Source organism: Acomys minous (genome assembly GCF_964271855.1).
Source record: "Acomys minous genome assembly, chromosome: 20".
Classification (NCBI taxonomy): domain Eukaryota; kingdom Metazoa; phylum Chordata; class Mammalia; order Rodentia; family Muridae; genus Acomys; species Acomys minous.
In genome coordinates this window covers 9,485,784-9,502,319 of record NC_140502.1, presented here as the reverse complement: position 1 = coordinate 9,502,319, position 16,536 = coordinate 9,485,784, and the positions used below count along the sequence as shown (strand labels likewise).

General features: G+C 42.5%; 1 protein-coding gene across 3 annotated transcripts in view; it reads right to left on the bottom strand.

Annotated features, from left to right (window-relative positions):
* The window catches only part of LOC311591266 (leukocyte immunoglobulin-like receptor subfamily A member 6), an 86,990-nt gene extending 73,842 nt beyond the window's left edge, over nt 1-13,148 (bottom strand). The window contains exons 1-11 of one of the 3 annotated variants that reach the window (XM_084770704.1): nt 12,756-13,148; nt 12,287-12,574; nt 11,844-12,146; nt 11,278-11,562; nt 10,844-11,134; nt 10,068-10,352; nt 8,352-8,654; nt 7,838-8,134; nt 7,309-7,617; nt 1,718-1,837; nt 1,331-1,406 (exon numbers count right to left, since the gene is read on the bottom strand). In XM_084770704.1, the coding sequence (XP_084626830.1) occupies nt 1,331-1,406; nt 1,718-1,837; nt 7,309-7,617; nt 7,838-8,134; nt 8,352-8,654; nt 10,068-10,352; nt 10,844-11,134; nt 11,278-11,562; nt 11,844-12,146; nt 12,287-12,574; nt 12,756-12,885 (2,687 nt within the window). In that variant the 5' untranslated portion in view covers nt 12,886-13,148. The remainder of the gene's footprint in view (nt 1-1,330; nt 1,407-1,717; nt 1,838-7,308; nt 7,618-7,837; nt 8,135-8,351; nt 8,655-10,067; nt 10,353-10,843; nt 11,135-11,277; nt 11,563-11,843; nt 12,147-12,286; nt 12,575-12,755) is intronic. The other 2 variants (XM_084770705.1, XM_084770703.1) reach the window with 2 other exon arrangements.
* Nucleotides 13,149-16,536: the final 3,388 nt, after the last annotated feature.

The window sequence follows — 16,536 nt, the reverse complement described above, 5'->3', positions numbered from 1 at the left end:
AAAAACATCTCTGTCCTCAGGGTACTTTGATCTGCCATGTTCTGTACTTAGATGCGCTGGATCATAACAGGAATGTATGAGCCTCTTTACTCAGGATTTTCCTCAAAAGGCTTCTTTCAAGTTCCCTTTATATTCACACTGACCATCTGTGCCTCAAACAACCTTAACCTGCATCCTGTGATTCACTTCCCTCATTTTGCTCTGCTCACTCTGTGTTTGTCTCCATACCACGCCCCACACAAGAGCTTGTCTCACTGTGTAGAGTAGAGAGTTCTGTTCCCTGCCATATCTGCATCCCCCACAGGAATAAGATCCAGGAACTGGGGAGGTGAGTCACAAAGCGTGGTGGTTGTTTTGCAAATGTGAACACCTGAGCTTGATGCCCAGTGCCAGTGTAAAAACAAAGTCCAACAGGAAAGGACTGGGATGTGAAGACAAGTGCCCAGGGCTCAATGGCACTAATCCACACAAACAATTAGCTCTAGTGTCATTTAGAGACACTGTCTCAGAAAAGAGGATAGAGAAAAATAGAAAAAAAAGCATTACATGTTGACTTTTTTCCCCTCTGTGTATGCACATCTGCACACACATTGTCAGGTGCATGGTTATGATTTACTCATGAGTCCTGTACATTTATTTGTTAGTTTTTCACGAGAAATTAAAACAAAGGCATTATACATCCAAAGTAATCAAATCATTTTGCCATTGAGCTACTGCTTAAGACCCTCACAGTGGCTTCTGAGCCCCACAGAGCATGCTAATAGGCAGGCAGATGCTGAGGAGTCAGAAATCAGGAGGCCTTATGGTCACAAGTAAACAAAACAAAATGAGGTCTGAGGATGCAGAAGACAGGTATTCCAGAAGTAAGAAGGCAGCTGGGGATGAAGCTGAAAGAAGAAAGGAAAGAGGTTCCTCCTGTGATATTCCAGATCATAAATTCTTAATACTGTGAATAATCAAGAGTCTCACCAGAGTGTCTAGCTTTATGCTGTCTGTAGGCTTTGTGATCTTCACATTAGCATCTGTCATAACAAAACACAAATGTCTTCCCCTGACCAGATTCCCAGGACCATATCCCTGCTCTGTCCCCAATAATAAAAGAGAAAATATAGTGCGGGTAATGGTACATAGTGAGGCATCAGTGCCCCAGATACTCCACCACCACTGTGATGCCGAGACCTCAGACATTTCCCTCCCAGGCCTTCTTTTCTCACACAAGATTTCTTCCTGGTTGGCAGGATCTTGGCTGGAGATGGGGAGACAAGAGAGTGTCAAGTGGCTGTGAGGGGGTCCGGCAGGTAGGGTCTAGGTTATTGGGCATGAGTCTTACCTTTTCTGGAGGCATCCATCCATGCTCACTGGATCTGCAGCTTCTTGAGGATGTTGCGAGTCAGTCCTTGTCTGGACTGAAAAAGAGGGAAGAGCCTCAGCCAGGAGGTGGACCCTCCTTACTCAGCACCTTCATGGAAGGAGGGTACATTTAAAACTCATCACAAATGTGTTCCAATATTCTGGAATATAGAAAAGCTCATATGATACCTGACACTGCACAGGCTTCCAGAACACATTTTCTGATCTGAGATTCTACAGATATGTTTATAAACTTATCTATCCTTGTATAGGCTTCCCCTTGGCCTGGTACCCTGAGCCCTGCCTTGGATAGCCCACAGTGAGACCCACTACTCATTGAAACACAAGTCTACCCTACCCTACTCACCTTCCTTCCTGGGCTTGTTCTTTTGTTTGAGTCTGAGAAGAAGGAAGAGGAGGAGGAGAAAGAGGAGGAGGAGGAAGGCCACTGCAGTCCCGATCAAAGGCTTCTGGTACCTTGCCAGTCCTAGAATATAGGTGACATTATGAGTGATGAACTGAACCTGCATAGGTCTTCACTAGGTCCTCTGCATATATGTTATGGTTGGTATCTTGGTGTTTGGGTGGAGGAGATTCCTGACAGGGGGAGTGTGAGTGTCCCATACTTGACTGTTCTTGGAACCCTTCTCCTTCTACTGTGTTACCTTCCCTAACTTTACTGGGGGAGTTTTGCCTAGTCTTATCATATTGTGCCATGTTCAACTAATGTCCCTAAATAGCCTGCTCTTTTCTGTGGAATATGAGTGGGAGAGTATAACTGGGGTAATTGTTGAGGTTGGAGGAACTTAGAAAAGTGCAAGGAAGGGAAGCTGCAGCCTGGAAGTATTGTATGAGATAAAAATAAACATTAAAAAAGGAGAACCTACTCTGTGAGGGCCCATGGTTGATGATTGTATTTACTACTTCTCACTCTCATACCAATGCAACATGGAACCATATCCCAATGCTTCCAGCCAATTTACCTGGCCCAGGTCACCTAGTGGGAAGGTCCATTGCTATGGATTTTACATGTTTTTATTAAATATTCTCACTTGTACATTTATATTATTACACATATGTACAATAAACTTGCTCACCCTGTCTTGGCAGAGTTTGGCCATTGACTCTGCCTGCACCCAAGCTTGCCCATTTTTAGGCAGAATTCTATCTGTGCTGAAGATTTATCTCAGGGCATCTGGCCTCGCACTTTGCTCCCTATACTGGAGATAAACCTCACAAACTGAAAGTAAGGAACCTGAATTCTCTGCCCTAGCCATGCACCACACCCTTACACAACGTCGTCATCACAGTTTTGCAGGTGGGCAGGACTATTGCAGAAGTGGTTTCTAGATTCTTTCCCTGTAAATAGATGACAGCGACAAAATGCTCACTAAAGGGACTGAATGTCTGCTCCAGGACCTTCAATTTGCCCTTCTAGAAATTGAGAAACACACCAGAGAGAAGTTTTTCTGTGTCAAGTTCTCCAGAAGAGAATTCACCAACCCCATGCATAGCATGATCCCCACCCCCTACTCTCCCAACCTGCTACCCAGTCATCCCTTAGATCTCTGTGAAGAGCTGCCAGGCACGATGTAATTGGATGAGAAGGTCAGGGGAATCATTTATATGCTTCTCCGAATATTACTGTTCATCAAGTTACCTCTAGCCTCTGAGCCTCTGGGTTTCTGAGGACCACGGTGGGATCTCTGCCCCATATCCAGTACATTAGCCACAATATACAACGTGATTAAGGAGTGAAGACTCTCTGCACCCCATGGAACCTTCTTCAAAATTGATCACATTGTAGTTCACAAAGAAAGCCTCAACAGATACAAGAGGATTGAAATAATACCTTGTATCCTATCAGATCATCATGGGCTTAGGCTGCAATTCAACAACAAAAGAAATAACAAAAAGCCTACACGTATGTGGAAACTAAACAACTCTCTACTAAATGACAACTGGGTCAGGGAAGAAATAAAGAAAGAAATCAAGGAGTTTCTGAAATTCAATGAAAATGAAGGAACAACATACCCAAATTTGTGGGATACATTGAAAGCAGTGCTAAAAGGAAAATTCATAGCACTAAGTGCCTTTAAAAAGAAATTGGAAGCAGCACACATAAACACCTTAACGACACAACTGGAAGCCCTAGAAAAAAAAGAAGCAGAAACACCCAAAAGGAGTAGACCTCTGGAAATAATCAAACTCAGGGGTGAAATTAACAAATTAGAAACTAAGAAAACAGTCCAAAGAATCAACAAAACCAAAAGCTGGTTCTTTGAGAAAGTCAACAAGATAGACAGACCATTAGCCAAACCAACTAAAAAGCAGAGAGACAGTATTGAAATCAACAAAATCAGAAATGAAAAGGGAGACATAACAACAGACACTGAAGAAATACAAAGAATCATAAGATCCTACTTTGAAGGCATATATGCCACAAAAATTGAAAATCTAAGGGAAATGGACGATTTTCTTGATCAATTTCATTTGCCAAAGTTGAGTGAAAAGCAGATAAAGAAGCTAAATAGTCCCATTTCCACTACAGAAATTGAAGTAATCAATGATAGTCTCCCAACCAAAAAAAGCCCAGTGCCAGATGGCTTCAGTGCAGAATTCTACCAGACCTTCAAGGGCGAGCTAATACCGATACTCTTCAAGCTACTCCAAAAGATAGAAAGGGATGAAACATTACCAAACTCATTCTATGAGGCCATAGTCTCATTGATATCTAAACCTAACAAAGACTCAACAAAGAAAGAGAATTTCAGACCAATTTCTCTGATGAACATCGATGCAAAAATACTAAATAAAATACTTGCAAAACGAATACAAGAGCACATCAGAGATATCATCATCATGACCAAGTAGGCTTCATTCCAGGCATGCAGGGATGGTTTAATATACAGAAATCCATCAATGTAATCCACCACATAAACAAAATGAAAATAAAAAACCACATGATCATCTCTTTGGATGCAGAGAAAGCATTTGATAAAATCCAACACCCATTCATGTTTAAAGTTTTAGAGAGATCGGGAATACAAGGCACTTTCCTCAACATAATAAAGGCTATATATAGGAAGCCAATAGCCAAAATCAAAGTAAATGGTGAGATACTTAAGGAAATTCCTCTAAAATCAGGAACAAGGCAAGGCTGCCCACTCTCTCCATATCTCTTCAATATAGTACTCGAAATTCTAGCCAGAGCAATAAGACAACATAAGGAGATCAAGGGTATTCAAATGGGAAAGGAGGAAGTCAAATTATCCCTATTTGCAAATGATATGATAGTCTACATAAGCGACCCTCAAAATTCCACCAGAGAAATCCTACAGATGATAAACATCTTCAGCAAATTGGCTGGATACAAAATTAACTCAAAAAAGTCTGTAGCCTTCCTATACACAAATGATAAGCTTGCAGAGGAAGAAATTAGGAAAACTACACCCTTCTCATTAGCCACAAGCAATATAAAGTACTTAGGAGTTACTCTTACTAAACAAGTGAAGGACCTGTTTGAAAAAAATTTCAAAACCCTAAAGAAAGAGTTTGAAGATGACATGAGAAGATGGAAGGATCTACCTTGCTCATGGATAGGGAGAATTAACATAATAAAAATGGCCATCCTACCAAAAGCAATGTACAGATTCAATGCAATCCCTATCAAAACACATACACAATTTTTTAAAGACATTGAAAGTTCAATTCTGAACTTCATATGGAAAAACAAAAAACCCAAAATAGCTAAAACAATCTCGTACAATAAAAGGTGCTCTGGAGGAGTCTCCATACCTGATCTCAAACTGTACTATAAAGCAATAGTAATTAAAACAGCATGGTACTGGCACAGCAACAGGCCGGTTGATCAGTGGAATCGAATCGAAGACCCAGATATGAATCCACAATCATATGGGCATTTGATTTTTGACAAAGAAGCCAAATCCATTCGATGGAAAAGGGATAGCATCTTCAACAAATGGTGCTGGTCTAACTGGATGTCTATGTGTAAAAAAATGCAACTGGACCCATATTTGTCACCTTGTACAAAACTCAAATCCAAGTGGATTAAAGACCTCAACATAAAACCAGAGACACTAAATCACTTAGAAGAAAAAGTGGGGAAGAGCCTGGAACATATTGGCACAGGAGACAACTTCCTGAACAGAACACCAACAGCCCAGGCATTAATGTCAACAATTAATAAATGGGACCTCATGAGGCTGAGAAGCTTCTGTAAGGCAGGTGACATGGTAAAGAGAACAAAGCGACAGCCTACAGACTGGGAAAAGATCTTCACCAACCCCCATCTGACAAAGGTCTAATATCCAAAATATATAAAGAACTCAAGAAATTAAATACCACCAAACCAAATAACCCAATCGAGAAATGGGGCATGGAACTAAACAGAGAATTCACAACAGAGGAATATCAAATGGCTGAGAAACACTTAAAGAAATGCTCAACCTCCTTAATCATCAGGGAAATGCAAATCAAAACAATGCTGAGATTCCATCTTACACCCATCAGGATGGCTAAGATCAAAAATCCAAGCGACACCACATGCAGGCGAGGATGTGGGGAGAGAGGAACACTCCTTCATTGCTGGTGGGAATGCAAACTAGTACAACCACTTTAGAAATCTATCTGGTGCTATCTCAGAAAAATGGGAATAGGGCTTCCTCAAGACTCAGCTATTCCACTCCTTGGAATATACCCAGAAGATGCTCCAGCACACAGCAAGAAAATTTGCTCAACCATGTTCATAGCAGCCTTATTCATAATAGCCAGAACATGGAAACAGCCTAAGTGTCCCTCAATAGAAGAATGGATAAAGAAACTGTGGTACATATACACTATGGAATACTACTCAGCTATTAAAAACAAGGAATTCCCAAAATTTGTGGATAAATGGATTGAGCTAGAAATGATCATAATGAGTGAGTTACCCCAGAAGCAGAAAGACTCAAATGGTATATATTCACTTATATCTGCATATTAGCCCAAGGGGCATGTCCCACGAAAGCCTTCACTTACCAGGAAACTGAGACAGAGGAGAGGACATTCTAATGGGACTCTAGATGAGAGAATCATGGGAGCAAGGCAGAGGGTCCTAGAAGCCTACAAGTAGAACACTATGATAGGCAGATTTGGGCCCAGGGGTCCCGCTCAAACTAAGGCACCAGCCAAGGACAATACAGGCGGTAAAACTTAAGCCCCTACCCAGATCTAGCCAATGGACAGAACACTCCCCACAGTAGAGTGGAGAGTGGGATATGACTTTCTCACATACTCTGGTGCCTCACCTTTGACCATGTCCCCTGGATGGGGAGACCTGGTGGCAATCAGAGGAAGGACAGCAAGTTACCAAGAAGAGACTTGATACCCTATGAGCATATAGAGGGGGAGGTCATCCCCCTCAGGAACAGTCATAGGGGAGGGGAATAAGGGGAAATTGGGAGGGAGGGAAGAATGGGAGGATTCAAGGGATGGGATAACCATTGAGATGTAACAAGAATAAATTAATAAAGGAGAAAAAAAAGGTGTGAAGACTCACATGCTCTGAGAATCTTCATTCACTCTGGGATGGAACAACCTCCCTAGACAGGAAAACCTACAACCTTTATTGGAATAAGCTCGAGAGACCTAGTGAACTGTGACAAATAAATTGAAGGGATGTTGTGTGGAATGCTACCCTAATTATCTCATCTCTTCCCAGTCTTATATCCACACTGAATCTCCAGACTCTTCCTGCTGCCTAACTTGAATCTTCTAGATTCCCATGAAAAGGGTGGAGTGGCTATTAATTGAGAAACAGCAGCTTATTTATTAATATCTGAAAAGGAAACTTTTTTTCTTACTACTAGGTGAACTTACTCCTAGCCCAACTAAGAAGTTCCTGGGTCAAGAATCCTGGGTGACATTCTGAGGACATGACAGTCTGGATCACCTTACCTGAGACTTTGATTTCCACAGGAACACTGGGATGTGACAACAGGTAAGGGAATGAGCTATTAGAACCGAAGCACACATAGGTACCCTCAAGGGCTGGGGTCACAGCTCTCAGAGAGAATTCTGCCTCACATTGTGGATCTTGGAGTTTTGATATTTGAATCATGGAAGGATATGCAGCTGTAGCTCCTTCCTTGAACAGAAAGAAAGTGTCGACTGGGGTTGGTGATTGACACAGCAGGGTCACATTCTCTCCTGAGGACACATTGGTGCCTGGACGCACTGAGAGAGTGGGTGTATCAGGAAGATGTCCTAGAGAGGAATAACATGAGTGAGGGGCTACGATCATTGTTCTGAGGCCTCTTTCAGAATCTGGTCTCTATATTTGCACAGACAATCTCACATCCATTCCCTTGTTTCTAGATCTGTTCCTCCTGAGATGCTCCTCATCATCTTGAAGATCAACCCCAGGCCTCCTCCCAGCTGAGCCTGTGCCTTGTTGACTCCCTAATGAATGAATCACTTTCCTCACCTTTGATCAGGATATCCAGAGGGTCACTGGGTGCTGACCACTCAGAGTCGAGGTTTTGTGCACCATGGCATCTGTACTGGCCACCAATGGAGAAATTCACAGAGCCTAAGGGGAAGTTGACTTGAAAACCTCCAGTCTGTGACCGATGAGTAGAGAGCTGGGGGAGGTCACTTCCACCATCTTTGGACAGAGCAAACCTGCTGTAACTGATCTCAGAAGAACACTGCAGGGTGAGGTTTTCTCCAGGGGCCAGGACAGTACCTTGCAGGCTCAGTAGGGAAGGCTTCCTTGACAGCCCTGGGACGACAGACAGGAAGTCATCCAGATGGATCTGAGAGTACATGCCACCTCTCATCCTGCTCTGACAGTATCATCATTTCCCATACTCTGAGCCTTGCTAGGTAAGAGCTCCCATCAGCACCCCTCCCATGTCCCACAATGCTCCTGACATTAGCAGGCTTATGATAAATTGTTTCAAGTATCAAAACACAGCTAAATAAAGAGAGTTCCTTACCTGAAACATGTATCTCCAGATCGTTACTGGCCACTGAAAACACATATGGAGTATTTGTATAGTATCCATAACAACTAAATGGCCCCTTCTTGGGGGATGGCACAGAGATATTAGGAAACAGAGCCTGGAACTGTCTTGCGAAGTTCAAATTTGCCTTTTCGGACCCGAGGAATTTCATATCTTTCCCAGTCAACTTAAACCAGTCATATCCTTTTGATGAGACACACTGAAGGGTCACATTATCACCTGCGGTCACTACAGGCCTGGGCAGGGCTGACAGGGTAGGTTTTTCATGGTAGGCACCTAGGAGAGGAGAAGGCAGGCTGCTTTGAAACACATCCCATGTTGTCTCCAGCAGATGATCTCTGGATGAACAACATTGGGAGAGTATTTCCCGAGGAAAAAGACAAGGATTGTGATTTTAGTGTCCTTTCACCTGCCACCACTTGCTGAAAGGTATCTGTGTACTCTCTCCACCCAAATGAGTTGGAAAAGTAATGATTATATTGCCATATATGCAGGTTTGTCAAAGAAGCAATGGAAAACGTTGTCTTACTGTTGTGGTCTACTGGAGTCTCTCTATCCCTCAGTTCTGGGCTTCACTCCTTTTTTTTAGCAACATAAATAAAACTTTTATTTTATTTTTATTTTTTTTTACAAACTAAATTTTATTTTATTTTATTTTATTTTTTATTAATTTATTCTTGTTATATCTCAATGGTTATCCCATCCCTTGTATCCTCCCATTCTTCCCTCCTTCTCATTTTCCCCTTATTCCCCTCCCCTGTTCCTGAGGGGGATTTCCTCCCCCTGTATATGCTCATAGGGTATCAAGTCTCTTCTCGGTAACCTGCTGTCCTTCCTCTGAGTCTGGGCTTCATTCTTTATGCATCACATACAAATGGGATTCTAGAGACCCTTCATACTATATCATTACAGAGCTCCCTGTTATGATGAGAGAGCACGCATGACCCAAGATGGTGAGTTTCTGAAGGTTCCCAGCAAAGAAGAAAAATGCACATCTTTTAAAACAGTCACATAGAGCAGATCACATTTGCAAGTGACAGGTAGAGCTGTTTTACAATAGCAGAAGAACACATTTAAAATCACCTACTTTTCTCTGGACTCATAAAGTACAATGTCATCATTCATCAATGCTTCTGCCCCTCAAGCATAGTTGTGTCATACATTCTATGACATTGGGTTCAGTAGCTCTGTGTCCAAGCACCCAACACACATCAGGTCCTTACCTAGAATCTGGTGTCAGTTGTAATATCATTCAAGGTAAAGTATTAGGCTTTCTAACCTGAGAGCTAAAGCTCTAGGTGGTTACTGGGCAGTGACCAAAGGCATGAACTACTCAAGAAATAGCCATAGCATGTGAACCTCCAACTCCAGTTGGGAGTCACAAGGCTCAATGTGAACTCATAACTGGATGAGCCACTGGATTATATATATATATATGACACTGGAGCTCTTCTCTTCTTCCTTCATTAGAATGAAACTGTTATATGCCTGTTGTGAGATACACAGAAGGGTCACATGCCCTCCTGAGATGACAGTGTGACTTTACAGGTGTAAACTCCTCGGACACTATTATGTGAAATCATACAGTAAACCGTTTTCCAGTTCGTCTAGGATTGGAGAAGAGGAAACTACTGTGAACACACTCCTTTCCTCAAAGTAGATCCAAGGGTTGAGGGAGTGTTCTCTCACCTGTCACCACCAACTCCAGCGTGTCACTGTGATTTGACCACCCAGCAGAATTGTAACAGTAACTGCGATATCGCCCTGCATTATGCTTTTCCATGGATCCTATGGAGAACTTGACCTTGTTATGACGTTGCTTTAGAATTTGTCTATACCAGGGTGCAGGGCTTCCTTCTTTATACAGGAAACATATTTGGGTATCCATGGTCCCGTTACACACAATGGTCAAAGGAGTCCCTGAGGCAATCACAGAATTTGGCTTTGCCCACAAGGTAGGTTTCTTGAGGGTACCTACAAGGAATTAGGAGAAGTGGTGGGGCTCTGAACAGTTCTAAAGTAAAGACAAAACTTATTGCTGACAGGCCGCAAGGATGAGACTTGATAGGCTGTGATCACATGGTGGGGAAGGAGGTCCCCTTCTGTCAAAGACATAGGGAAGGGAAATAGGGTGAGAGAGGGAGGGGGAAGAACAGGAGGATACAAGTGAGGGGATAACAATGGGAAAGTAATCCAAATAAATTAATTAAATAAAAATAACAATCAGTGCTATGAAATTTACCCCTGAATATCAATTGAAGCAGTAAGGCCATGGGTAAGTCAATAAATCTCTTGACATTCCCAAGTTGGATTATCACTATCCCCTGCCCTCCATTACTGAACAGTGAGTCCTACAGTCAAGTGTCTCAGGATTACTGAGAGCTCAGCTTCAAAGTACACCAGTCTCTTCACTGAGCATTTGTGTCAGGAGCAGTGTAACTCAGAAGAGTCTCAGGGTTCCTTACCTGAGACCAGGAGCTCAAGGGGGTCACTGGCTTCTGACCACACATGAGGATTACTTGTGAAGTAGCCAAAGCATCTAAACGTCCACATTTCCGTAGAGGTTATTGGACCCACTTGGAACCTGGTCAGATTCACCCCAGAATATTCATATATGGAACTGTAGATTTTCTGATCATCCTTCCTTAAAATGAACCGGTCAAATTTCTGATCTGAGGCACATGAGATGAACACAGTCTCTCCTATCTTTACAACAGGGTTTTCCAGGGCCAAAAGGGTGGGTTTTTCATAGACTCCTAGGAAAGATACATATGGAATAATAAATGAGCTTATACAGAACACATTGTCCCCTATGGATTGGCTGTGGTATGTGATTGTATTCGACAAGCATTTACTGGAGCATAACATCTGGATCTAAGACCCCTTAGAGCACTCTCACCTGTAACCACCAGCTCCAGGGGGCTACTTCGTTCTGACCACCCAGCAGAGGTGTAAGAGTAGCATTGATATCGCCCTGCATTCAGTTGCGTCACAGATGAGATGGTGAAATTTGCCTTATTGTTGTGGCCCTTTTGGCTCTGTGCGTACCAGGATTCTTGGCTTTGCTCTTTATATATAACATATATTTGGGTTTCATGGGTCCCCTCACACCAGATGGTCACAGGGCTCCCTGATGTCACCATGGGACCTGGATGAACCCGGATGGTGGGCTTGGGGAGGGTTCCTGCAGGGATGTAGAAAAACAGGAGGAATGTGTTAGGACAGTGGCTCAAAGAAGGTCACACTTGCAAAGGACACTTAAGCTAAACTACAAAAGCAAAAAGACACATAAAGACACTACTTTAACCGGGAACTTGGCTTCCACTGTTAATACCAAGCCTTATTTCAACATTCAGGTCCAACTGTACCACACATTCTGTGACACTGGTTTAAGAAGCACCAAGTCTCAATCACCCACCACACAACAGGTCCTGTGTCACCAGGGAGAGGATAGATCTTCCTTACCTGAAACCAAGATCTGTAGTTGGTTGCTGGGCTTTGACCACAGCTGGGGGAGGCTCATTTTATAGCCATAGCATATGAAACCCCATCTCTCATTGGTGGTCACAGGGCCCACTTTGAATATGGCCTGGAATATCCCAGTGGTTGTACTCTGTGAGGCCACAGTTGTGGAGACCTTCCAAGTTCCCATCATTAGAATGAACTTTTCATATGCCTCTTGTGAGTCACAATGAAGGGTCACATATCCTCCAATGCTCACGGCAGGGCTGGGAAGGGCTGAAAGGATGATGTTACCAGGGAGATATCCTAAGAGAGGAGAGGAAGCCCTTTCAGTAGACTCACATGAGAAGCATTATTTTCCTCTTCTGACATTTGAGAAATAAGCACCAAGTGAACATATTCCTATACTCATGGCAGATCCTGGGGCTGGGGGAGGGTCTTCTCACCTGTCACTACTAGTTCCAGGATTGTACTGTTTTGTTCTGACATGTCAGTAGGGTTTTTACAGGAACACCAATATAGACCTGAATGGTACCATTCAACTGAAGAGATAGAGAACTTGGCTTTCTTCTTGGTATCAGGAAAGGTTGTTAGTAGCAGGTTATCTGGACTTCCTTCTTTGTAGAGATAGTACTTCTTAACATGTAATGGCCCTTCACAGAAGATTGTCACCTGGCTCCCAATAGCTACCACACTGCTTGGCACCGCCCTGATTGTGGGTTTGGAGAGTTCCCCTGCAAGAAAATCGGCAGCTGGGTCCAAGGACTTCTCCTCAGATGCCAGCTCTCAGACCCAGTATGTTTCAGGCATCCCAAGAGTCAGTGCATACCTGCTGTTTTCCATCTCTGCTGCTCAGCTGTGACATGTAGTCCCCACAAAAGATGTCCAATCTCAGAAAGTTAAGCAAACACTCACCTGAAAGTGCAGGGTTCCCGGAGACCAGGCTCAGTCCTGCAAGAGAGTTACCTCTAAGTGTTCGCTCTGAATATGAGCAGACCCTGCAATTGCAGATGATTTCTGAGCTGTTGAGACATTGATGGACCATGGCATAGGTTTAAGGTGCATTCCCTCTCAGACCAGAATTCACCCTCTTAATCTTCGCATCTCACCAAGACACAGCAGGGCAGTGAGAGTGGGAGTCATGGCGTCTTCCAGTTGCCAGAGATGGCAGATATTTCGTCTTCTTGTTGTAAGAACCCACACAAAGTGTATGTCCTATTCAGGCTCATTTCTTCTTTGTGTCATGAGGACATCATCTTATCAGGCTCTGAGGAAGAGGAACTAATCTTGTGCGGTGGCTGGCTGCTACTTCCCCAGTTCTGTGCTGGTTTGGCATGAAGATTATGTGGCTTCTGTATATTGGTTTTTCTTTACTTTTGGTTTTGTTTCTGACAGAACATCTTGAATCTTATTCAGGTCTCAAATTCCTCCTTCTATTTCCTCAGCTCTCTGTGTGCGGGCATTACAAACACACCCACATTGGGCTTTGGTCTCTTCATGCAGATCATCACCACTTTACCCATCTCCATCTGCCTGAATGATCCCAATCATCAGAAACTAGGACAAGACACAAACACAAACCGGCCATCTTCCTGTTCCAGCACTTTCACTTGAGGAGGCTTAGAGCTGGTGGCACTTTTTCTATTGAAGCTTCTTCTTGGTTCTACTTATTCAAACAGAACAAACTAATGGCCAGTTGGCTACCAGGCCCTTGAGATGATTTGGGGATGTTATGTATACTTTTCCTGGGTATATATGAACAATGCCCACTCATTAATGGTGAGACACATTATGCAAAAACTCCACACAAATCCAGCTGGTGAACTAATGGTCTATGTTAGGGTCCATTACAAATGTGTGGCCCTCTCTGCATATCTATTCAATATAGTAATTGAAGTTTTAACTAGAGAGATAAGACCGCTAAAGGAGATCAAAGGGATATAAATTGAAAAGGAAGAAGTCAAATATTGCTATTGGAAGATGATATGATATTATACATAAGTGAACTGAAGTTTCTACCAGAGATCCTACAGCTGATAAAAACCTTCAGCAAAGTAACTGTATACTAAATTAACTCAAAATATCAGTAGTTCTCCTCCATAGAAATGATAAACAGGCTGAAGTAGAAATTCTCAAAAATCACCCTTCACAGTAGCCATAAAATTGAAAATATCATAGTGCAATTCTATCCAATTAAGTGAAAGACCTACATGATATGAACTTTAAGTGTCTGGAGAAAGAAACTGAAGAATTTATCAGAAGATGGGAAGATGTCCCCTGCTCATGGATCACTACGATTCACATACTAAAAATGACCATCTTACAAAAAGCAATTTACAGATTCAATGCAATTCCTAGCAGAATTCCAAAAAATTCTTTACAAATCTGAAAAGAACAATACTCATCCTGTACAGTAAAAGAATGTCTGGAGGTATCTATATCCCTCCCTCATCTCAAGGTGTAGTACAGAGTAATAGTAATAAAAAATACATATTTTGGAAAAAATGAGAAATTTAGAAAATGGTATCATTTTGAAAATCAAGAAGTAAATCCATACACCGATGCACACTTGCATTTCAACAAAGGAACCAAAACATTACAACGGAACAACAACAAAAAAAGGATCATCATCAAATGTTGATGTTCTAAATGTATGTTTGCAAGTAAAAGAATGCAACTATATCCTTACCAATCACCCTGCACAAAATTCAGTCGAAATAGACCAAAGACCTCATGATAAAAGTAGAAATACTAAATTTGATAAATGAAATAGTAGAGAATATCCTTGAATGCACTGGCAGAGGACACAAATTCCAGAACAGAACACCAGCAGCTCAGGCACTAAGAGCAACAAGCAATAAATGAGACCGCGTGAAACAGAAAAGGTTCTGTAAGGCAAGAGACACCATCCAAAAGAAAAACTGCCAGCCCACGGAATTAGAAAAGATCTTCACCAACCCTGCATCTGACAGAGGGCTTATATCCAAAATGTATAAAGCACTCAAGAAATTACACAACGAATGAAATAACCCAATTAAAATGGGGTACAGAGCTAAATTAGAGAATTCATGACAGAGGGACACCTAATGGCCAAGAAGCACTTACAAAATTGACCAACATCTTTAGTCATCAAGAAAATACAAATGAAAACCTCTGAAATTCCATCTTACACATGTCAGAATGGCTAAGATCGAAAAACTCAAACAATGGCTCTTGTTGGTGAACATGTGAGGCAAGAATATTCCTCTATATAACTGGTGAGAGTGAAAACTTGCACACAAACATTGGATATCACTTTGGCAGTTTCTCAGAAAATTTATAAAAGTCTTACCTCAAGATACAGCTACACCGCTCCGGGGCATGCTCCTAAAATATGCTCCACGATAGCACAAGGACGCTTACTCAACTATGTTCACAGCAGCTTTATTTATAATCACAGAAACTAGGAACAACTTAGATGTTTCCAAAACAACGAATGGATAAAAGAGACTGTGGTACATTTACACGATGGCACACACCTCAGCTAATAGTAACAATAACACCATAAAATGTGTAGGCAAATGCATAGACCTGGAAAGGCCATACTGAGTGAAGTATCCAAGACACAGAAATACAAAGATGGTACGATGGTGTGTACTCACTTATAAGTCAATAGTAGCCCAAAAACTACAAGGTAAATCATGTTATAATCCACAGATCCAAACAGGCTAAATAACAAGTAGGGTAACAAGGAAGGACCATTAAATCACTTTGAGAAGGGGAAGCAAAATAGACACCTGGGATGGATGGTGGGAGGTAACTGGATGAGTAAGGGGAGTGGGAGGGGAACAGAAGGAATCATGTGTGGGGAGGATCATGGGAGAGAGAACGGGAAGCTATTGTGCGAAGATATATGTCTGGGACAAAAGCTGGAAATCAAGGACAATTGAAACTCTCTGGAGTCTGTGAGAGCCACTTTAAGTAAGACTTGTAGCAATAGGGGATACAGAACATGAACCAGTCACGTCTGTCTCGTAACCAGGAAGGGCGTCCAGAGATGGGGATACAAAACCAGACACAAAACTCTCGAACCACAATTTTCCTGTCTATAAGGGGTGCAGGGATAAAATAGGGACAGAAAGTCATAGATTGTCCAACCAAGGACAGGCCCATCCTGAATCCATGCCATGAGAGAGAGCCCACCCCTGACACTATTAAAATTACTCTGCTATACTCGAAGACAGGAGACTGGCAGAACTGTCATCTGAACGGGTTCATCCAGAAGCTGATGAAAACTAAGAAAGTGGCCCAAGTCCTAAGAGTAGCTGGAACTCAGGATATCTTCTAGAAGAGATGGGGGAAGGATTGAAAAGGCCAGAGAAGTTGAGGGCAGCACAAGTAAAACCTACAGAATCAACTAACCTGGGCCCATAGAATCTTACAGAAACGGCAACACCAACCAGAGAGCATGAGTGCCATGGACCCAGGTACCCTACACATGTGTAGCACATGTAAAACTTGGTCCTCCAGTGGGACCGAAAACAGCAGAAACAGGGTCTGAAATTGACTCTATTGTTGACCTTTGGATCCCTTTCCCCTTCGGTCCCTTTCCCCTAACTGGGATGCCTGTCTACCCTCAATAGACCAAGATGTGTCCAGTCCTATTACAATTTGATATGTCAAAGGAGGTTTATATTCATGGGAAGTCTCCTATTCT